At 38.0% G+C, this 24,901-nt stretch overlaps 1 protein-coding gene across 4 annotated transcripts in view; it reads left to right on the forward strand.

Moving 5' to 3' along the window:
• arhgef28a (Rho guanine nucleotide exchange factor (GEF) 28a) overlaps positions 1-24,901 on the forward strand; it is a 69,075-nt gene that overhangs the window by 7,175 nt on the left and 36,999 nt on the right. For all 4 annotated transcript variants that reach the window (XM_057353021.1, XM_057353038.1, XM_057353029.1 and 1 more), the window contains exons 3-9: positions 8,509-8,659; positions 9,364-9,864; positions 16,413-16,587; positions 16,736-16,910; positions 18,502-18,562; positions 19,908-19,954; positions 20,103-20,169. In XM_057353021.1, the coding sequence (XP_057209004.1) occupies positions 8,509-8,659; positions 9,364-9,864; positions 16,413-16,587; positions 16,736-16,910; positions 18,502-18,562; positions 19,908-19,954; positions 20,103-20,169 (1,177 nt within the window). The remainder of the gene's footprint in view (positions 1-8,508; positions 8,660-9,363; positions 9,865-16,412; positions 16,588-16,735; positions 16,911-18,501; positions 18,563-19,907; positions 19,955-20,102; positions 20,170-24,901) is intronic.

Here is a 24,901-nt window from a genome sequence, read left to right on the forward strand (position 1 = left end):
AAAATGCAGAGGTAATAAACACGTCAGTTATCTTGGCTTGTAGTTAATGGTTATAAGTACTCATGTTTGACACAGTAGAGATATGGGGGACATGTTTGACATGTTTTGTTTCCCAAACTTCATTAGGGTGATGGGAAAGTCTGGCTCTGTGTGCGGTTTCATCTGTGGAGTGAGGAAAAGCATGCCCATGTTTGACTGGAACAAACAGTATTCACTGTGTGTCTGTTGCATGATAACACTGAGTAAACTTCAGAGTGCTGAGAATATAATAATACAGAGGAAGCTCTGGGTTTTAATGGAGGTCTTGTGTATTTCAGCAAAGTCACATGTTGGGGTGGTCTAGTCTATTGGTCAAAAAACTGGTCTGGTTATCAAAAGCTTGCATGTCAAAATGAATGATCCACAAGCTGTTGCATTTATTCAGAACTAGAAAACTACTTTTTGTGTAATTAAACTGTAAATGTTCTTTTTCAATGGGCAAGCAATTGGTTGTCTAGGTATTTAAGCTCTACATCAGGTGTGTTGTGGATCAATGTCCGCTGGACACGCGACTCCCTCAAGAATTATGTCATTCAATGTGCGGAAATGTTTTCTTTGGAAATCTGAGGTCTTGGAGAGCCTCGGCTAGGTAAACACGAAAAGATTCATGTGTGTTGTTTTCTTCCTATTCCTGTGTACTGCTTTAGACATCAGACGGGATGCATTTCCTCAATAAACACATAATACATCTTCCTGCTTAAACACTTACCTTCACACCTTAGCTGTAAAATTCAGAGTTAAAGAGATAGTTTACCCAAAAATAAAAATTCTGTTTTCATTTACTCACCTTCGAGTTGTTCCAAATCTGACTTAAATAAATCAGCTCTATTTTAAATAAACAATGTTTACTATTATAATTTGCTACCCTGGACTGGTAGACATGAATTCGACTGTATAATACTCAGAAGTTTCTTCCTGTCCGTGTGGTGAGGCCAGGAATCTGTAGGTGAAATAGGGTATGCCTACTCTCATACCCTATACCATTTTATCAACATATGTGTGGCAATATTTTGCTTATTTGCAGAGCCCAATGTATGGCAACTAAACTACTGCTTTGCTGTTGTTTTACTGTTGTGGTAACAAGTCAGTGTTGAACGTCACCTTCATTCGGGTTTGTATGTTGGATAATAAGGACCCTGGTGGCTGGGATGAGCCATCAAAATAAAATCAATGCTGTATTCTGACTCGGGAGTGTTTTTATTTCTCAAGGAATATCTTTCTGGAGAGGTGAAAACACTCCAGACAAATTTGTTGCACTTTATGTCTTCAGGCAAATGTATTGAAAAATACACCACCAACAATTTAGATACCGTCCGGCTGTGATACCAGACTTTAATTGATTCTTTAAAGTTCAGTTAAACTTTATACTCTTTATATTATTTATCCAGATAGGATTTTGTTTCTCTTTTGAAGGTCTCCTCAGACACTTTCAACAAGTTGGTATGATTTATTAGGGTCTTCATGAAATGTCTGTAACATATTTTGCTTAAAAACACTCAATGGCTGTGTAAACAAAACCCGTCTTGCCTCGTCAAAAACAGCTATGCTCACAGCAACCTGTTTTGGTGCATGTCTCTTTAACTGATAATGAGTTACAGCGAACCCCACCCCCCCTTCAGTTCGGCGTGTCAACACCACACACGTGTAGTACTGCCATGGCAATGGTTTAGCTAAGTGATATTTCCTGAATTCCTCTGCGGTTAGATTCGTCTTAAACGTCTCAAATCATTCGTCTGGAGACAAAAAAATCTGTCACAGCAAACAGCGCATCCTAATCCGTTTACGTTGTGCGTGTATGTTTACCTAAAATCCACAGAATCCACATCAGATCTCAGCGGAATTACATGGATTTTAGCGCTTGTCATTGACAAGTTTTATAACGTTACACACACAGCCTAAGCACAAATGATTTGAGATGTTTAAAAAGAAACTAACCCCAGTGTTCACCCCTGTTCATTAGCAAAACAAACAGCTTGCCGCAGCTGAACATATTAACGCACATAATGTATTAACATTCATACAGCTAAACTCCAAGTGCCCATCTGCACTTATATACAGTAAATTTAACACTGGCTTTGAATGTTCTATTTAGCCCGTGACTGACTTAGCTCCCTTCGCTATCATATGCTAACGTTATCCTCCTATATATACGGTACATTTACGTCAATTCAGACTGTTGATAAATATTACTTAAATCGGCAGTTTTCTCTCATTCAGTCGGTCTCGATCCCTCTTGAGGAACAACTTTGAAGCTAATCCTGCTTGTACTGTCCCAGGTTGAAAAAGCACTCCGGTTTGAAGTGATTCGCGCAAACAAGCAGGTTTTTACTTATGGTTTCTGAGGGGTTTCCACTAAAAATAAAATAAATCCACTCCTGTCTCTTCCTAGGTTTGGACTCTGTGCAGCGACTACATTGCATGTTGTCCACGAACTTTAGCCATGGCGTCACGTACACTGCTGTCGCTTGTGAAAACAACAATGGCGGAGCGCGGTAGGTGGAACTGTGTAGATTAAGGGGCGGTAACATTATAATATAATCCACTTTGGACGTCACAATCGGAGCGAAATCTGAACGGCTCGATTTCTCACATGCTTGCAGGGAAAGGCACACCAAAACAAACTTACTGGGTTCTTATTATTCATGTTTTCTGGGTTGCTAGATGCACCGGGGACCCGATTATAGCACTTAAACACAGAAAAAGTGAGGTTTTCATCTGATGTCTCCTTTAAAGATGTTTCAAATGTAATTGTACCAGCCAAACGTGTGTTTACCTTTTCAGATTATGTAATTTTAGATCAGTAGTAGAATTCTTTTAAGTTATTTAGTTAGGTCAGAAAGCTCCTATTCACTACCACAAAGAAATTCTAGCATATCACACGTCTTTAAAATTCCTTGAGCTGGTTTGTTCAGACAAGAACATTGTGATCAAAGACAATCCAACAAGTGATTATCTCTAATAAAGGAGAATTTTGTAGCAATGCTATTTCGGTTTCCTAATAATATTATGATGTTCACAGACTTTATTTGTGTCACTTGAACTGTGCTGACTATAGTCAATCCAACTTGTGCTGTTGTCAGGTGGCTTGTCTTTTGAAAGTCAGAAGAATGTATCAATGATATTTGTAATAAATTAGAAGTTTATTGTTTACATGTAAATGCAAAATAATGTTGCTCCAGAGCCTGTACTAAACATCAAATACAGCAAAACTCTAATGTGAGCAATTCCCCAAACCTCCAGAAATAAATTACCATTGTCATGTTCACATTTGTATTCCGTTCTAAAACTTGCTCTGCTGGCCAGAAAACAAAATTGCCTTCGATTAATCAGTGGTGTTATACCTAAAGCTGCATCGTTATTCAGAAAATGTGCTTTATTTTGTTAAATTTACTATAAAAGGCCTGTGTGCGTAAGAAGCCTCAAGAGATCGCAGAAAGACGTGATCGCTACGTTGAACAACAATAATGCTCACCTCAACATGCATTTAGAAACAAATCCTGTTAGAACATGAGAAACTGGTACACACCCTTCTCAGGTGGCAGTGATTATGTCATTGGTAAAGGAACACACGGCTACGCATGCAGTCCACGGGGACCGGCGGTGAGGCTATTAGTGAGATGTTTTTCTGGATCTTGTCTGTAAACAGGTGCTGGAGACAATAACAGCTCCTCATTGATCAGAGATGTAACTGTGAATATTCTGCTTTTCTCCTCATCTGTTCAAGTAGAAACAGCATGAGATGAGGTAAAACAGAGGCCAAAATGTGAACTGGCTCTCTGCTCTGTTCCTCATTTATTGATTATTTGAAATCTCATCATGGGGTTCAGTATATATTGCAGCCTAGAATGTTTGTGTCAACAAGGTTGAAATAAGCCACACTGTGACAGCTACAGTTGTTCAAATGCATAAATGTAAATTGTACATAAATTGTGAACATCGTACACGAGCCACCCAAAAATGAAAATTCTGTCATTGTTTACTCACCCTTTTGTCATATCAAACCTGTATGATTTTCTTCCTCAGAACACAAAAGAAGATATTTTGAAAATTGTTGTTAACTGGACCCCATTCACTTGCATTGGTTTTCTGTTAATGGGGGCCAGTGCAGCTCGGTTACCAACTTCCTTTCAACTTTCTTTTGTGTTCTGCTGAAGAAAGAAAGTCATTAAGGTTTGAAATGACAAGAGGGTGAGTAAATGATGACAGAATTTTCATTTTTGGGTGTACTGTCACGTTAAAAAGAGTCGTATGACACGGCTAAAACGAATATTATCGTTTGTTTTAGATGTAATGCAATGTGTATACACGATTACAGGTTAAAAAAGCTGTATTTTCCACATACGGTGCTTGTTTGTATCTCCTCTTTGCCCCGCCTCTCTGAAACGCGCAGATTTTTAACAAAGCTCATCCTCTGAAAAGCGAGGTGTGCTATGATTGGCCAGTTAACCAGTGCGTAGTGATTGGTCGAAGACTGCAAGCGTGTGACGGAAATGTAACGCCTCTTACCATATTTGGAACATCAGGTTCCAAAGCAATTGTACTGACTTGCGTATACATCTGGGCGGTCTTAGACAACTCATACCACGAACTGACGTAGATTTGTGGGGGTGTGGTTACACGAGGCGTTTCAGGCAGGTCTGGGTGAGAATCCGCTTTTAGATAGAATGCATCTGTTGTTCCGATACTTTAATTTTAGCAATTTTATGTGTCTAATACATGCATGGGCAACTTATAACACACCAAAGACACAGAAAAACATGTGTTCGCACCATATTACACCTTTAATACTAAGAAATGAGAGCCAGATTGTGAGAGACGAATGCTGTGGACCTCTGCTACGACAGGTGGAAGTGTGGAAAGAGATGCAGAGAGAGACTCCCACGCTCATCATTCATCCCCACGTGAAGCGCAAAGCCTCAGGAAAGAGGAGAGTTCTTACCTTTCCCTCATTCCCACACCAGAGTAGCTTTTTCTCCTCCCTCCCTCCATCACTATTTCTGCAGGGCCCCGTAAATGACAGGAAGTGAGGGAGACGTCTGGTGAAGGAAGGCAAACAATCAAAAGGGGCCTTTATGTTGAATGGAGGTAGAAAATGAAAAGTGTCCTGTCACACGCATGCCCCTGGTCAGACTGAATTTACTGTTCACGTGCCTCCTTTATGGGGTGCTGCTTTGATCCAGGGTCTGTTTAATAAAATCAGGGCTTGGAATTCTGGGTTGATCTCTATGGCCTGTGTGTGTAAGTTTGAATGGCTGCATTGATGATGAATGGCTGTGGTTTTGGATTTGTTATTTTTAGAAAATGTGTGTGTGTGCATAGATTTGTTGATATACACAGTGTCTCTGTACTTGCTTTGGGGTACAGAGAAACTTCTCATGTTTCCTCCAATTCTGGTTGTGTTAAAGGTCCAGTGTATGAATTTTAGCGGCATCTAGCAGTAAGGTTGCTTATTGCAACTAAGGGCTAACTCAACCCCTCCCCACCCTTTCGAAGTTCTAAGGTGGCTGACACAGTGCTAAGATGTCGTTACGGGTTCGCTTCTTTGCCGAAGGAGATAACGTATTTATAAAACCGAAAAAAATAGAGCAGTTTGTCCGTTTAGGGCTACTGTAGAAACATCATGGAGAATTCCATGCAAGGGGACCCGCGGTGTATGTAGATAGAAATAGCTCATTCTAAGGTAATAAAAACCAAACGCTCCATTATGTAAGGTCTTTATACACCTCTGATGTAGGGCTGGACCAGAATTTTCGATTATTCGAATATTGGTTCGGTGGGTTGGCATTCGATTTCAATTTGGAGATTGGAATGTTCTTTTTTTCTAACACCTGGCATCTCTCCACGATGCGGTTTTCATTCGCGCTTAAATGTGAATCGACCATGAGTGAACGTCATGATTTAGTTAATCTTGAAGAGAAGACAAAAATGAAGAAAACCTTAAGTGTATGGGAACACTTTAAATTCAGTGAGGATCAAGACAAAGGCACTGTGCCAAATATGCAATTTGAAACTGGCCTATCACAACAGCACATCGAGATTGAAAAATCACATGAGTTCTGTAAGTAGTGCGCCTATAAAAATGCTAGTTTGTCATTTATTGTGTGTTCAACTTTATGTCTGCTTATGTTATTAAAACAACACGAGAGCAATTAATGAAAGATGCTTTTGGCTGTTCGGCCTGCGCAGCGCTTCATGATGTCCGACAAACCTAAAATTTGGAGCAGTTTGGGACCTGATAAGGACACAGGTTGCATGTCACTATGCCGTACGTATGCAAAGTTTTTTTTCCTACGGTGACAGCTGAAGCTGAATGAGTCTTGCGTTTAAATCTGCTTCTCTGGCTTGATTGGCAATCAAACTGCGTTCTGTGCCTGAGCAACAAACAAGAAATACTCAAAACATTTTTCTAAACTAACGTAATAGGGAAGGGAAACGAAATATATTTAATTTACCATTGAAAACAAAACTAAACTATTTTAATTGCTGCAACAGTTTAAACAGTCTCCTCCATGTTATGCATTTAAATCCGCACTCCAGCGCAGTTGGCAATGGAACTATGCTAGCACCTGAAGCACGAACAAAAATACTCCAAACATTTTTTCTAAATTAACTTAATACAGAAACTAAACTAAATATAATTTGCCATTAAAAACAAAATGGAACTATTTTAATGTGAGGCGTGCTGCTTCCAGCTCGCGCTGTTCTGTATTAAAAGTTTATTAATTCTGAACGTGTATCATGTCCATATTGCACCAAAATGCGACACTGCACTCCCTATGGCCCGCAGCAACACACCCGCCACGCGTGAAGGTTCTCGACATAATAAAAATGCAGACAGACAGACACAGAGAGTGCTTTTCCACCATCGCGCCGAATCGTTCTAAGCACAGTCTGAAACGGTTACAGTTATGTTTCCACGTGAGCCTGGTTCGACACGACACAATTACAAACTGTTCTCGGCTCAGAATTTTCAGCACGGTTCTATAATCGTGCTAATGAACGCGCACAGAGCCGTTATAGCTCAGTCTCTTGTGTTACCGAGGCAGCGCGTGACGCGTTTGTGTTTACATTCTAAAAATTTCCGTTATCAGCCCTGCGGTGGAGAATGAAACCATTTACGTACCGGCTGGCATGGTTCGGCACGGAGTGGAACGATTAAGCAACAAGAACGATTCGGCGCGATGGTGGAAAAGTGCTCAGAGATTCCTGCCTTTTATTAGAGAGAAGAATATGTTCGAAAATTCTATGTTGATTACTACCGAAGCTTCGAAGCTCCAAAAATGCTATTTGGACCAACCCTACTCTGATGACGTAGTTATGTATATTATATTGCATTTCTGTCAATAGATCATCCGAAAATTACACACTGGACCTTTAAAAGAGATTTTGAGTTTCTTGTAGCACAGTAACACAGAGATAGTTACGTTTTTGCAGTAAAGGTTGTGATGGATAATCGTAATGTATGATTTTGATAATAAGACCATGACTTTATTATTCTTTTTACTCAGTTAAACAATCCAACAACATTAAGGGTCATTTAACATTGCCACATTGGTCCTTTATTTTGCACTTTCTGTAGAATCTTTGTTTACAAAAAACATGCAAAATGATGTGTTTCAGAACATGCGCTCATTACGAGCATTGAAGGTTCATTTGTCTCTTTTGAGTTGAGCTGACCTTATTTATACAAACATTCAGTCTTGACCTACATTTCAAAAAACACTTAAAATAAAGAATCATTATCCACATAGTCATTTAAATGTAATTATGTTGTGGCTCAATGTGAGTGTGTTGAACCAACTCTTCAAGCAAAATTTGATAAACTCATAGGCCTAGCCTTGTCAGACAGGAAGACAGACAGTGTTTCTAAAATGGAAAAAGAAATCATGTCCAATACCATTTTTTGGCAGTCAGAGTTCACTTTCTACAAAAGTTTGAGGGTTTGGAATGGAAAGCCAAATCTTAGTTCTTTACAGTGTGCAAAAAGAAGTGCTGTTTTCTGTCTGTTTCAGTCATGTTTTACAGACATTTTTCAACAAGTACAAGACTAGGTTGGTTCAAAGGTGTGTACCTCCATTATGTTGTCAGCAATTTAAATAGTGGTTTAGCTCTGTCTCCTTTGGTATCCAAATTACTATGCAAAAACAACTCGAAGCAGGATTCCTTTTTTCAGGAAATAATTTGTGAAAATATACAAAGGTGAATCATGACTATGGAATCGATTTAATATCCTCATTTTTATATTCTGTGCATTTAAATTGTTTACACTAATTGTTTTGTCCAATTCTCATAGTGTCCCATAACACTCCACTATTACATGTATATCAACCTCTCTCTCTCTCTCTCTCTCTCTCTCTCCCTCTCCCTCTCCCTCTCCCTCTCGAAATTTCATAATCACATCCACTATCCTCCACAAATGATATTATATATTCTGATATTATGTACTCTCTCTCACTCTTTCTCTTTCAGGGTCAAGTGGAAGTCTGCGGTAAGCTGCAGGAGTCTCAGTGTGTTCAGGAGGAAACTGATTACTATGTGGTCCTCGTGGGCTCGTCCCTTCACCATGTGACCCCAGCCCACAGAACTGAGGACCACGGCTCACTGAAATTCACTGTTCCGGGTGAGACTCTGAATAACAGTGCAGTTGGTTCATAAGCATCTTTCTTTGACTGTTAGACTGACATACGTTTGTATAACATGAAAGGCGATTCCTTACTGAAAACGTGATATCACTTGTGTATGGTGAAGTGATAGGGGATGTTTTTGTTTAGAAACAAATCAAAGGCAATAATGTAGATACCTGAAAATATCCTATAATATAAAAAAATACTTATAAAAATACATATAAATTGATGACTTGGAAGGATTATATCCCTTGAGCTTGATTACATCCTGTTTTTGTATTTTGACTTGCCATGTGACAACAAGCAAGACAGGAACACAAGGCAATATTGTGATGTATAAATACACTACCATTCGAAAGTTTAGGGTCACTTGACTGAAATGTTTTCTTAAACTTTTCTTAAAAACTTTTTAATCTGAAGGCATAGGTCTACTTTTTAAAACGAGTTACGCTAAGAAATTTCTTTCATCATGAAACAAAAAGAAATAAAAATGTTTTTGATATGGATTGCTTGGACCAAATATTTTAAGAAAAAGCAGTAAGAACCTACAAGGAATGGCAACTCCTTCAATATTGTTTGCAAAGAATATTCTTGATCTTGATACATGTTTGCACATGTATTTACATGTATATACTCGCCTAATTTTATGTATTAATAAATCTTTGTATTTAAACTTCGGCCTAACTCTTTTTCCTCCAAGGTCATGATGTTCCAGAGAAAGTGTCTTTGAAGTTCTACAGCTGTACGAGGTCCAGCAGTAATTTTCCCATCAGCCCCCTCTCCCATTCACAAGAGCTGTTTCTGGAGTACATACAAGATGAGGCTCAAGAGGTGGCGGAGCAACTGATGACCTCTGATCCCTTGACCTCCAGTAACCATGAGGACATCCTAAGGAAATACTGCCCGGAGAACGAAATCTCATCTCAACAGAATCATTTAGATAAGACTGGACAGCATGAGACGGATGGGATTTCTGATCCGAAGGAATTATTTCAATCTAAAATACCAGATGAGACAAAACAGGGGCTATGTGTTTGTGATCAGGGAAATTACAGCCTGAGAGAAGGTACAAGAACTTCTGAGGTTGCAGAGCACAAATGCACAGCGGGACAACACAATGCTTTTGATAAAAAAACCACACAGGCCCTGGCTAACTTGCACTTTCTGGAATGGGACGGCCAAACTAGACGGGTGAATCAAGGTCAGTCGATTACACTTTCTTTTGTTCCCTTTCCTTCCAGTACTTTTTTTGTTTACTTTCCTTCCAGAAATTTCATCCAACTGGATTATCACAGAACTTTTTAAACCTATAGAGCTCTGTACACACTGTGTTATGGCTTGTTAGTTGATCACAGGACTAAATTCTACAACCCTTTAGTTACAACTGAATAACTCGAAGTAATAGTGTTTTGTATTCACTTTGAATCCAGACTCATCAAAGTGAGTGGCTCTGAATTCCTGGACCAATGTGTAGTACCACGTGCCGCAGAATAAGATCCAGCACTAATCATTATATATAAAAAGTCACATTGAATTATCTTTTAAGAAGGCTGGTGTGCTGATATTACTCGTACAGTTAGAACTGGAGAAAGAATGTTTGACATGTGCGTTAAATAAAAGTAATGGTTTAGGATTTCCTCCATGTTGCTATTTCAATTTAGGATGATGTGCAAGCTTTATTGGGGATTTCCAATTTAAGGAAACACTGATGTTGCAGTGAAGATGAGTGTTGGGTGCAACAGCATGCTTCTCATGTGACTAAAAGTCAATGTCAGGCATATACACTGAAATAGTAAACAATAATATGACTTATGTTGTCCACGTTTTTGAGATTGCTTTTCGTCATCTTTGATGTCCTTAGTGTCAAGGTGTAAATTACTTTTGTATTTTGTGATTACTTGTGTTTTAGTAGGCGAGTTGGAATATCTTTGTTTGTATTCAGAAGCACAATTTGTTTTACTTTCATTCATTCATATTTAATTATAGTAGAATCATTCATCTGAATTAGGACAACAAACACAGAGTAACATCATTTCGATTGATCCTTACATGTATAATAAAAAAAAAACTCTTCCACAGTTTCACTCCAGAACATTTTGTATAGGTACTGCCCCAGGATATACATTTATTTAACATGGACTGTAGGTTGTTGTTTACATATACATCTATTTTTATCTTTTAATTTTTTCTTCCCGTAAACCGTCACTATGGTATGGCGCAGTATGCGAATTGGAACAGATACTGTGCTCATTCCATCACGGAACATTAACTAATTTCTTAAACAGTGAGAAGAGGGAAAGATATAAAAAATGTCTTTAGCGCACACAGGGGCCCCTTACATAACACCAGCTGTTGTTCGCGGTAAATTGCACAACTAAATTAGCATTCATTTCATTGCATTGTCTGTGGAACGACGTGTCAGTTTCAATTTATGGCCCGCTTTTTAGCAACATTCTTGGTACGGTCTGAGAAAGAAACACGCATTTTTCACCCAAATAATGTGATGCAAAGTGTTATCACTTCACTGGACATTCTCATGTCAGATATGTATGTACATTTACCAGAGGTGGACGAAGTACACAACTTCCTTACTTGAGTGAAAGTACTGATACTACTGGTCAAATATTACTCCACTTCAGGTAAAAGTTGTAAAGACAGATTCTTACTTAAGTAAAAGTACAGAAGTACGTGCTTTTAAAAGTACTCAAGTATTAAAAGTAAATTTCCTTTATGTCAGTTGTGCATTGTTTTATTGTCGTATACCTTATGCCTCTGAAGCAACCTACTGAATACACTGAGTAGCTCACAGTATCAGTTGTATTAAAGGAGTAGTTCACTTCAAAATTTGCCCCCATTGACTTTCCATAGTTATTTTTATTCCTACTATGGAAAGTCAATGGGGGCAAATTTTGCAGTGAGCAACTCCTTTAAGAGCTTTATATGTTTAGCACATATATGTTTAGTTTAGATATAATCCTGATTTGATCATTTAGCCTAATTATCCTCATTAGCCCCCTAGGCCTATATGTATTTATGAGAAGTGTTCTTTTATTTTGTATATTCCCTTAACCAGTTTTAGCAGCAATTTACCAGTAAGTAGTAAGGTTCTTGTAAATAGTTAAGTGTAGAAGCCATGTGTTTGTTGGATTTATTACCATTTGTATGACCATAATTTAACAACAAACATAAACTATAGCTAGTGTAATGAAACTATGGTATTTTTAGTTGCTGTGGTTTTACTAAAGATTATTAATTGGAGTATGTGGTTCCTATATATAGAAAATGGTAAATTTGTGGATACTGTGGTTTTACTGCAAATACCATCCCTGCAGAAAAAAACTATGAATTTTTGAATTAGAATGAGATTTTTAAATTAAATTCCTCTTTGTAGTGTGTTTGGGTACCATCCCACCAATAGAATCCATCACATACAGGTAGACAACAAGTAACCATTACAATTCCCATTATTACCATTAAATCCATTACATTTTATGTTGTATTTTGGGCAGGGTTCTATTGTTTTTATGTCAACAGGAATACTTCAACTATAGTTACTTGAGTAAAAACATCATTCATTTTCCAAATTACTTTAAATGATATAGCAGCAGATCAGAAGTTAACACTCACGTGTAGCTTAAGGTGTATGTGATGCTTATTTACCGTTTAGCCGTTATGCCGATCATTTTCATGACAATGTTTCTACGATCTTTGACTGATCGTAACCCACAGATGATTACACCACACTTTAACATGTGCCTTTTTCGTCTTTTATTGTTCTATTTGCCTTTTTAGAGCGCTATCAACGGTGTAGCAGCGCCTACGTTTACATTAGTTTAGCGGGGAAGATCCCAGAGTTGCCAGATTTGCGTAAAAAACTCTGCCAAATGTCCATTCAAAGCTTGCCGGAAAACTGCGAGCTTAGAAAAACTGAAATACTTGGCAACAGTTAAAGGTCCTGCAGATCGCAAGCCAGATAAATTGCGCACACAGGAAACCCCGCTGCATAGAAACCATTTTCTACTTTTGGACCTTTTTATAAATGTAGTGGAGTAAAAAGTATGATATTTGTCTTTCAAATGTAGTGAAGTTAAAGTACAAGTACTCAAAAAATAATAATACTCAAGTAAAGTACAGATACTCAAAAAGTGTACTTAAGTACAGTACTCAGGTAAATTTACTTCGTTACTGTCCACATTTACATTTCATGCATTTGGCAGATGCTTTTGTCTGAAGCACCTTACTGTAAAGTGCATATACAGCCGCAGAAAAAAGGGGCCGCTCTAAATTTGCATTTCAAATCAGCAGATGTATTGTGGTCATTCCAGTCAAGTGTCTGTTGAATTTCAACAAAATCTAACCTCAGGACATAAAGTCATCCAACAGCAATGTGAAAGACATGACAAGACACATGAAAACTGTTATGAAAAGCGATGTCATCACATCATTTGTTTTTTTTTTACTTTTCCTAAATGCACAATACACAAATATTACTGTTGTATTGCTTAAAAATGAATATGAACTTTGCGGTATTTAAGGTCTGAAAAAATACAGACCATTTTGTCTGTTATTTTTACCTGTTTATCATGTTTCTGCAAACAAATGCAAAAAGAAACAATATTTGATATTTGGGAGAAATATTGTTAGTGGTTCACAGAATGAAACAAAAATGAACATTTTACCTAAACCCATACCTATAAATAGTCAATTTTAAAATCAGAGAAACAGTCTCTGAAATGGTCTCTTATTTTTTTCCGTGGCTGTATATATAGCAATTGTACGGAGACCGTCTGGTCACCCCTCGGAGAAAAAAAACAAGACCCGCAAATCCGTGGCCACAGTTTTGTAATTCGTTCCCTCAGTTTAAAAAACCGTGCTCTCGGATTAATAAACTGTACCCACGAGTTTCCAATCCGTGCTCTCGGTTTTATAAACCGTCCCCTCAGTTTTTGAAATCTTTACCCACGAATTCATAATCTGTGCCCACGCTTTCGCAATCCGTTCGCACAGTTTTGCAAACTGTAGCCTACTCGCGGAATTGAAGCCTCTGTCTGTCAACAGAACAAGCTCCTACAGGAACATTAACGAATATTGTATACTGTTTTATTTTAGATTATATTATAAATTGTCTTAATGTGTTTACACACGAGCGCGTGGCGCATATAAAGCATGCGTTCATTGCCGCGTTTCACTGGCATAAAGTTGGTTTGACATTAAACTTTCGATATTCGTGAATTTAGCGACCATCTCTAAAGTTACATACACATTAAAATACCTTTTCCAACTTCAAAAGCATTTAAAGGGAATGATTTATAGCCACAAAACTAACTGTACAGTGTTCATGTGTGTGTCAGCTATTATGCACAACTTTTAGATTATTGAGTATTAAAATAAACCATAAATCATATGCACATATTCCATACGTATGCTATTGAGCTTTAAATAATGGTATATTTGTGTATGGACCATTATACACATAGGAATGTTTGCATGTGATTTGACGGTTTATTTGAATACATATCAATAATCTAAAAGGTGTGCATTCTATCTGTCACACACATGAACACTTTACAGTTAGTCAGGGAGTCATTCCCTTTAAATGCTATTGAGCTTTAAAATTTGTATATTTATGTATGAGCCCATACAGCAGTGAAACACATAGGAATATTTGCATTTGATTTAACGGTTTATTATAATAAATATAAATAATCTAAAAGGTGTGCATTATATCTGACACACACATTAACACTGTACAGTTAGTCTTGTGGGTATAAGTCATTCCCTTTAAATGCCATTGAAGTTGGAAACATGTATTTGAATGTGTATGTAACTTTAGAGACGGTCCTAAATTCACGAATATCGAAAGTTTAATGTCAAACCAACTTTATGCCAGTGAAACGCGGCAATGAACGCATGCTTTATATGCGCCACGCGCTCGTGTGTAAACACATTAAGACAATTTATAATATAATCTAAAATAAAACAGTATACAATATTCGTTAATGTTCCTGTAGGAGCTTGTTCTGTTGACAGACAGAGGCTTCAATTCCGCGAGTAGGCTACAGTTTGCAAAACTGTGCGAACGGATTGCGAAAGCGTGGGCACAGATTATGAATTCGTGGGTACAGATTTCAAAAACTGAGGGGACGGTTTACAAAACCGAGAGCACGGATTGGAAACTCATGGGTACAGTTTATTAATCCGAGAGTACGGTTTTGTAAACTGTGGGTACAGTTTATTAATCCGAGAGCACGGATTTTTAAACTGAGGGAACGAATTACAAAACTGTGGCCACGGATTTGCGGGTCTTGTTTTTTTTTCTCCGAGGGGTGACCAGACGGGCTCCGTACAATTGAGCTACAGAAATGCAGACGTCTGCTGTCTTATTATTTTAAGCAATCAAATTACTCTCGTAACTATCAATGTTGGTGATTTGTTCACATAAACAGTTCTTGTGAGATGAACAATTGTTTATATTTCACAAACATAGCAAATCTAGCAAACAACTGGTCAAGTTTCGGCAAGTTTATCCAAAATATAGAAGTGAAGTGCTTGCGGTGAACAAGAAGCAGTTGGAAATATCTCACCTCACTACTCTCTTAAATCAAAACAGCTGTGTGCACGGTCAACTACCTCACTCAATACAAGCAAAGAATCGAAGACATCTGTTCAATCAATTGTGTGTTCGCGTGTGTGCATGTGCGTGCCGTGTTTTACGAACACACCAGTCTGGTTTCCTCATGTCCCCTGTTCAGTGTTTCTGTCAACACCCTGTCCTTAGTTTGACTAATCCCACACCTGTAAAAGGCTTTATCTGCTCGACTCTTTTTATCCTGTACATCCTGAAGTTCATTCATATGAACATGGTTGTTTATTCTGAGACAGTTTGTTGGAATTCATTATGTGTGTGCCATTGTTTGTGAGTTGGGGTATTGTGATGACCTGATGGGCAGGTTGTGACCTAATTTCTCTCTGGTTTCTCTTACTAGACATGTGACACACACAAACAGAAACATTGATAAACAATTAAAGCTGAGAGACTTGCATCACCAAATGTGACCCTGGATCACAAAACCAGTCTTATGTAGCACGGGAACATTTTTAGTAAAAGCCAAAAATACAGTACATTCTTGTATGGGTCAAAATGATCGATTTTTCTTTTATGCCAAAAATCATTCGGATATTAAGTAAAGATCATGTTCCATGAAGATATTTTGTAAATGTCCTACCCTAAATATATGAAAACAACTTCAAAGGCAGTTTTCTCAATATTTCGATTTTTTGCACCCTCAGATTCCAGAGTTTTAAACGACTGTATCTCCGCCAGATATTGTCCCATACATCCCATAAATCTCCCCTCATCTGTCGAACAACAGGAAGTCCCGCCCTAAGCTCACGTTATTGGATGAGCCATTTGGTTGTCAGGCCATGTTTTGAGTCGTTGTGTTTACCACTGTGTTTTACAAATAGCTTAATGATTTTCTACACACACAAAACACACACATAACCTTTAAGAATAACATATTATTCCATAGTGCAGAAAACACCAGGTGTGACATGTTTATGTACACTGTATAGACATTAACTGTGTGTTTTCATTTTTAACTTCTTGATGTTAAAATGTGTACAAGGGTATTATGGAAACCGTAATTTTCACAGGGCTATGTTTCATTCTCATTGTTTGTTCTATCCCAGGCTACATTTTATCATGTTGTGTAGTTTATACATTTTCAGCTTCTCTCTTAATTTCAGATCTTCAGACTCTTCTTCACACGGTCGGATGTTTAGGGTTTTCCCACCTCTGCCACTTCCTCCTCCAGACGTCTGAAGGTCAGGGGATGGTTCCCACAGTCAGCGTGGAAGAATCAAGTTCTCTTACACTGGCTGAAAAGCACAGAGACTCGATGCTCATCAGCGCTTTAACAAAGTGAGTCATTCCATCCAGTATTACACAATACACTATAATTAGATCCAGATTGAGAAAAGATTCATTAATCACGCATGTGTCACCTTAGTGATGTTATTGTTAAAGTTTACAGTAACGGCTGATTCTGACTAAGTCATGTTATGATCAGTATCTCCAAGCCCGTGTGGATGTGTCAGGTCTGGACCGACGGTTCGCACCAGCTCCGTTTCTGTCCTGTCACGGAATGGGTTTGCCTGTCTGTCAAACACTGCACACAAATAGATGCACAAAGCAGCATCCAGCTGTACAGAGACCAGTGCAGAGATACAGAGACGCTCACACGGGTGAGTTTACATTTGCATATGCTATTAATCGTGCTCTATATTGAAAACTTTAGACTTTTGTTTAATCTCTAAGGTAAGAAAAAAGTCTTACCATAAATTCAAAGGTAAATAATTGATGTTTATAGCTTCTGTCGGTCCGCAGTTTTTGCCTGGTTTATCTCTTTGACTAAGCAGGGTTGAGCCTGGTCTGTTTATTGATAAGGGCCCTCAAGGTTTTTGTTGAATGAAGTGTTATTGAGGCCAGTAGGGGGTGCCCACCCCATGTTCTGTCTGTATTAAAATGCTATGGTATATCCAGTAAAAAGGCACTGGTACTGACTCAAGACACTGAGTCAAAACTAGTCATTAAAAATTCCAGGGCGTTTATTTTGATAAACCGCTGCATATTCTAGCATCCATCTAGCCTCAGTTATGACAAATTTGCTAATCCTCTTTGTAGACACGGTTGTGCAATGTCAACTAATAGCTGTTGTGTGGCGTGCACTGCACTGTCAACATATTCACGTGGATGTATCTATACCAAAGTCATAAAATGATATGTTTAGCGTAGTTATTTAGCTACAGTAGTGTCATTAAACAGAACTGCTAATCGGGTTGATCAAACTAATAATCCCACCCCAAACTCACACCATTGATGGAGCTATTGTTGCTATTTCAGTCTTCTCAAATGAACAGAGTAATGCTGAAAGCACCTTAAAATCAGAGAAAAAATCATACATAAAAACGCTTTCTTATATAGTTGTCTGTGCACATTAAGTTGGGGAAGGAGAATTCCTTAATGATTTTACAGAAAGTTACCTCTATATATACATGTTTCAGAGCATGTTACGTGATGTGTGAAAGTGGTTTTATGAGTCTATAAGTGTGGCTCATAAAATGAAAGTCATAACTTTAGAAACCATTATTACAGTGTCTTTTATTGCTTTGAGAAGCAGACTGGTATTTCATGTATAACAACTGTTGACAGACAAAACAAGAACGCCCGGGAGATTACTTTTGCCGTAAATCATGTACCGGTGATCTTAAACACATTGTTACAAATCATACTTTGTTCAATTTTATGCATGTAGAAGTTTACATTGGCAGACACTTTTATCTGTGTGTTCTGTGTTATGGATGTGACAAAAAGGACACTGTTTTTAAGAGACTGCATATTTTGTAAAATTTCTGTGAATAAGAATACACAAACCAGAAGCAATAATACCTAACAAATGGAGAAGGGATGCTTCTTTTTAGACCATAAAATAGTTTCTTTGTTTAGTTTTTAACCATATATGAGGAATATGTACCTTTATGGATGAGACAATCCTGAAAGTGGTACTTAACTATGAAAAATCATGCACTCAAATTTTCACATGGGCATTTCAACCACCAAAGGTCGACATCTATGCACTGCAGTCACTCTAGTAAAAACCTTTCGTTAAAACTTTTTTTCATGGTAAGGTTGACATTTGCATGAAATTGCCCAGCTGCATAAAAGCAGATCCGGAATGATGCATTTTCTTTATGATGCATTTCTTTATGAATTTATCCAATTAATGTCAAAACACAAATCTGATTCTCTATCAGCATTCTGTCTGGTGTGTTACAGGTAAGGCGTCTGAGGGAGTCGTCTGAAGGGAGCACACGCATATCTGATTTATTTGACAGAGGTGAGTCACCTCTGCTTTTCTCCAACCCTGAGGTCTTTGAATGCATTTTACATTTAAATCGTGATTGTGTTTCTCTGTCCACATTTTTGGCCTTGTTAGCATTAGCGAAAATAAGCAAAATTATATGCAGTATTCTTTCAACTTTTGTCTTTTCCAAATTAGACATAAGCATTCTGGTTCTCTCTTAATCTCAGTTCTCCTCCACTTTATTCCGTATTTTTTCTATTTGTCTCTTGTTTCGTTGCCTCTTCAGGGTTCCCACGGGTCATGGAATTTCTGGAATATCATGGAATTTTAAAAGGTCTATTCCAGACATTGAAAGTCATGGAATTTTATATATTTTTTGTTGAAGTCATGGAATTTCAGGGATTTTTGTTTGTCACTTTTAGTTTCCATTTATCAAAATGTAATTTTTCTATACTGTATTTTTTTATCGTGTTGTTTTTGTACACATTTTTGCATATTGTTATGGTAATAATTCCCTTCCCGCTTGTAACCTGGCGATCGCTTAAGTCAAATGCAGTCACCTGTAGCTCTTACCTAAGGCAAAATGCCAGAATAATGTACATTTCGAGAGCTTTGGCTAAAAAACGACCACTTCAAAGTTGTCGTTTTATAGTTTTATAGGTCATGGAAATTCAACTTTTTAGTCAGTGAAAGTCAGGGAATTTGACATTTGGCTTAGAGTGGGAACTCTGCCTCTTCTTGACCCCGAATCTCCTTACACCATCCTCTTTTTCCTCTGTCTGTCACTGTGAGTTAGTTCTGGCAGGGTTGTTAGAGTACATTGGGTGAATTTGGCTCACTCAGGAGGACATTGTGGTAGAATGTGGGATGTGGAATACACATACATACGCACACACACACACACACACACACACACAGAGCGGTCTTTGTGAGGGACCTCCGGCTGGTTTCCCAAACATGTCCAGTATGAGGAGAGACATTCCTCTTGGGTGGGCTCAGAGAGAGAGAGAGAGAGACACTGTATATTCGGGAGGGTTAAGAGAGGACTATGAAATAACCAGCCCACAGTTGGACTGATAAGGAAAAAATGGAGTGATGTCAATTCTATGAAAAGAGAGAGAAATTGCCTGCTTCATGTGTTGACAGCCAGAACCCCTGCAGGTTTAGCCCCTGTGACCTCTCGACCTTAATGTGTAGACACTTCCTGTCACTGTTCACCATGGTGATTGTGTTTTTTTTTGTACCGAAAGGCGTGTTTGTGCTTGCTGGTTTGTCTCTTTTTTCATCTCAAGTTTAAAAAACGTGTCCTTTTGTGATTTATCCAAGCTTGTGTCCAAATGGATGTGAGTTTTCATATTGTATTATTTCGGCTTTTCAGATCAGAACAGCCCGCTGGTACCTGAAGACCGTACCCTGGTGGATAGTGTGAGTTGAATCATTCTTTTGCGTGTGTGTCTAAATTGATTCTTGGAATCAGAACCTCAGTAATGGATCACTTAGTCCGTTTCAGACCTGCTATGTTTTTGTTCTTGAAAACAGTGTGCGAGCTTGTTTTTGACGTTTTGTTTTTCAGGTCTTTGAAGAACAGCTTGTTCTTTGTCTTGATGAAGAGGAAGACGATCTAAACACGTTTTACACAGGTACAGATACATCCATCCATTTAATCGCATGTTCATTTTGCTGCTGTGTTTGTCTGTTTTTAGTAACATTGTAGTTCTTTATGACAGAAGTAAACTAATATCTTTCTCTGAATGTATGTATATATATATATATATATATACAGTATATATATATATTATGGTTTTTATCCCCCATCCTCTTACAAGCTCACTATTACTGGACTGACCAAGTTGCTAAACACTGAATAGTCGTCATGTGCCACGGTCTGATGTCGGATCCAAAGATTTGATGTCAGGAAGTTGTTTTTGCAGCTAGTTTTAGTTAGCATTCATTTTAGACTGGGCAAAATGGTTTCAGCACTTAAATTTTACAGTATGTAAATACAATATACTTGGCCTGTTATATTTCAAAAGTATGTTATATGACCCCGTTAATGAACCATATAAGTAATTTTACAACGGTTCTTTCTGGTTCTCGAATCTGGCTGAGAGCCATGCGATATTCCACCAGGATCACCACGGGAACTGACTGTTGAACCGCTTCACTGACTGATTGTATCACTCCGCCTCCACATTCGAAAATAATGTGTAGTGCAGTCATAAACACATTATTCCTTAACACAGCCCTTATTGGTTCAGTTTAACCAATCAGGTCTGGGATAGGGAGACCTCACCTGTCAATCAATATACAGTTGAGATCATGTGATGGCTCATGAGTGACGGGGTTTATGTGCGATAAAGGACCAGATTTTGTATATTGAAGCGATCGCAATGCCAAAGTGGCCCAAATATATGTTGCACGGTAGGGAAAGGAACTCAAATCTCAAAACGTGGATTACACATGTGGTGACAGACGACTCGAAGACTTTGTAAATATAACTATAACTGAATTCACAGCAGTTGAATGATTTAATAAAAATCAAACTGAATATGGGATTCTACTAACGTTACTTCTGTTCATCATACTCGTCCTTGACAACTGCTGCACTTGCTAAATTTTGCATTATATGTTCTGCAATATATCACGAAAGACGCACTGTAGTTCTTTCAGATGTTAAGGCAACTCTCAAAGGGAAGCGCATTATTGTTGCTGCTGTTCTTTTTTTGTTCTGTTGTATGTATCAATGAATTGCACATTTTTGGCTGCCGTGGTGTGTGAATGAAGTTCATGAAGTGGAAAATGCCTAACGTTACTCAGCTTTCCGAATCCGATTAATTATAGTGGGCACTTTTGTGCACAAAATGTGTTTTTTGAGGGTTAAAGTCATTGGTTAATTTCTTGATTGTTGCTTTGAAGTGGTTTCTGGACATGTTAGTCATATTTTCTAACTCTCTTTAATGCTATGTTTGATCCGTTTGACCTCTCTTCCTGGTTTAATTATATATTTTTCATTTTGTCATAGTTCGTTTTAAGGAGATAAAATGGTCATTATCTTCGTTGATTGACATTGCAATACATTTCTATCACATTATTTTGGCAGTTAAAATTTGGGCTGGTTTTTTGTTGGAGTGGGCGGGTTTTATTGAGCCTTTGAGCTGGAAATTGTCCACCCAATCTGGCAACACTGGCTGCGTCACTCTGAAGAAGTTAGACAGCTAGCTAACAAGCAAACAAACACACATGAAGCAGTTTATCCTTTCCAGAATCTTTACTTCTGTGATGCTTTCTCATTTTTTTGTAAAACTGATATACAATAAACAAGATATGAAATTACAAACTGCACAATAATGTTACATATAAACTAGGGGTGTAACGGTTCTCGGTAAAAAATTGAACCGCACTGTTCTCCACCAACGGTTCGGCACGCGGTCTAACGCGCTTGGACTGCGGCTCATCTTAAATCTGACGACGCATTTATAATATGGTTCGTTAGAAATTATAATGCGTAAAACAGACTGACAAAGTTCAACTAATGTATGTTTGTCGATGGATACACATTTAATACCTACAACAAATCGAATAACGTAGACAAATTTCAATAGGATTGACGTATGCTGTAATATGATCAGTCATTTATGCTTTTATCACCCAGGTGTTGTGAGCACGCGAGTGCTGGTGAGACCTGAACAGCACATGTTTCTGTTTAAACTACACTCATTCAAGCCTTGTCAATTTACACATTTAAGTGCAAGATGATGCGCAAGAAAACTCGCTTTTGAGCTTTGAGAAGATTCGAAGCGCGGTTAAGGAAAGTCTCAGACATGGCGCAAATATTGAGTTATCTTTGAAGTGCTTAAACAAACAAATTCACACACGAAGTAGGTCAACATGCCCCTCTTGTCGAGTATCTTAACAAACATAGCAGGCTATGTCTTAAGTGAATGGACGAAACAGACGAAAAACAACGCATGTGTACAGCAGAGCCATTGAGAGAGAGAGTTCTGGCAACATAAGTCTAAAACGCTGGAGCGTCACGTGATTCATGGAGCCTTCAGATAGTTCCAGGAAGTTATGTTTTCTCTTTAAATGCTTTATTTCTTTCATTTTTTTATTCATTAAATGGCTTTAGTCTTTAAATGGGTTAAACGTTTACCTCAGTTGGTCTGTTTAGTCGCAGCTCCATGCATTACTAGTAACTTCCGGGAACTATTGAGAGCCTCCATTGCTGTGGAAAAACTGTTCCATTGGAGTCAACGGAGTTGGCAGAACTCTCTCTCTCAATGGCTCTGGTGTACAGTATCAGTGTACTGGATCTGTTGTAGTGATGTTTCGTTCGTGAACGAATCGTTCTTTTTGAACGAATCTTTTAAGTGAATGAATCGTCCTCGTTCACGAAATGCAATGACTCATATGAGTGTCTAAAGCACGAGCCAATGGCGTTCGAGAGTGAGCTTTGACAAAGCATATGATTGGTTGAATGTACTGAACGAATACGGCCTTCACTGAACGAGCCTGTGTTTGATTCTGAACGAGACCCGCTGATTCTCATTCGTGAACGAGCTGTTACTTCTCACTCGTAAACGAAATGAAAGATGAGGTCTCTTGTTCAACAAGTACAGATACGGACACAATGTAAAGATCCTTACGAAAATAATTAAATAATGCAAGCTGATGGTTAAATGTAATAAAGACAAATTAACATTGTCATTGTTATTGCATGGAAAATGTCAAGCCCTGTTTACTCGGTTATTGTAGCCTACTGCAAGCACAGGTGTTTTGTGTGCATTTTGTATCATTTATTGTTCTTTCAAATAAAAACGACTTCATTACGTTTAATTCATGTCATGCACTTCTCTAAAAACTGTAAAACAAAAAAGTATTGGTTAGCTCTCATTCGCGTCACGTCAGCAAATAGCATTCCAGTTCCGGCTGTGAAGGGACGTGTAATTGGTTAGATCTTCCACTGAACGAATACGCCCACACTGACCAAGTCGCTGTTGAGTCTGAACGAGAGCGAGAGAGATCTCGTTCGTGAACGAATTGAACGAACTGGTACATGTCGTTCATGAACGGAATGAACGAATTGAACGAGAGTGTACACTGTAGGTCGGTCATTTAGCATGTGAGTCTCGTTCAGCAATCAGCAGAAAGCGGATGCAAAGCGCAGTTACAGGTAGGCTACTTTGCACGCTTGTTTATTTAAAATACATAAACTTTACTTTTAACATAATCCCAGATTTATGAATGTGTAAATGACCAAACAATTAACTTTTTAATTATGCAGAAAAACCTTGTGCATTGGTCATCTGAACCACTTAGATTTATTTTATTTATTTAATGAGTAGATCAGAGACACACATTTTAATAAAGCCTGTAATCAGTTTATACGTCCATCAATACGTTGACATAACACAACTCTTTTTCGCCACCTGCTGGCGTATTATAGAAATGGTCACTGAACGAATCAGTGAACGAATCATTTTGGTGAACGAACTGAAAAAGAACGAATCACTCAAATGAATCATAATTCCCATCACTAATCTGTTGCATTCCTCTTAAAGCGACAGCAGCATATTTCTGCTGTCTGTTAAAAGTCAAGGAAATCAATCACTGCTTGTTACTCAATAGCTTCTGTAACTTCAATTATGATTCGTCTTTATTTTATTTGTACATATGCAATGTTATGTTTTATTTGATTACTTTAATCCATTTCTACCTTAAAAGGTATAGATACAGTATCTTATTTTATTTTCTGCTTTACTCTGTTGATTTATTGGTGCTGTTACTTGTAGCTTGATTATTTGTTCTTATTTTTATTTGTCAGTACCTGAACATATCACAAACCGAACCGTGAGTGGTTTGAACCGTTACACCCTTAATATAAACGTGTGCACTGCCATCTGCAAATGGCTGTACAGATGCGATAGGACTTTCTTATATTATCATATTGTATCGATTACAGTTTAACTTCCAAGAATCAATATTATGTTAACACATAATATGAATGCTTACAGATAGTAAATAAACTTACAGGCATATCTTTCTCCAAGGCAATGATTGTTCGCATGGTGAATGGCCACTAGATAGCGACTGGAACACACTGAAAAACTAAACGTTGTCAGTGTTGGCAGTGTCTTAACTATTTATTCACAGCGCTCTGCGCTCATGATTTTAAATAATTACAGCGCGGGACGCGAGGGTCTCGATTGCGTGCTTAAGAAAATAGAATTGGGATTAATACATTCTCGGTGAGTTGCCTTTTAAAGGTCTCTTTCTTTCCTTCACATGTACGTCCTGCCTCGTTATTTCTCACTAATAACTTAACTGAAGCAGCACACCGCACATTTAAAATAAGTGACGGTTTGGAATTAG

Source organism: Triplophysa rosa, linkage group LG2 (assembly GCF_024868665.1).
Source record: "Triplophysa rosa linkage group LG2, Trosa_1v2, whole genome shotgun sequence".
NCBI lineage: Eukaryota > Metazoa > Chordata > Actinopteri > Cypriniformes > Nemacheilidae > Triplophysa > Triplophysa rosa.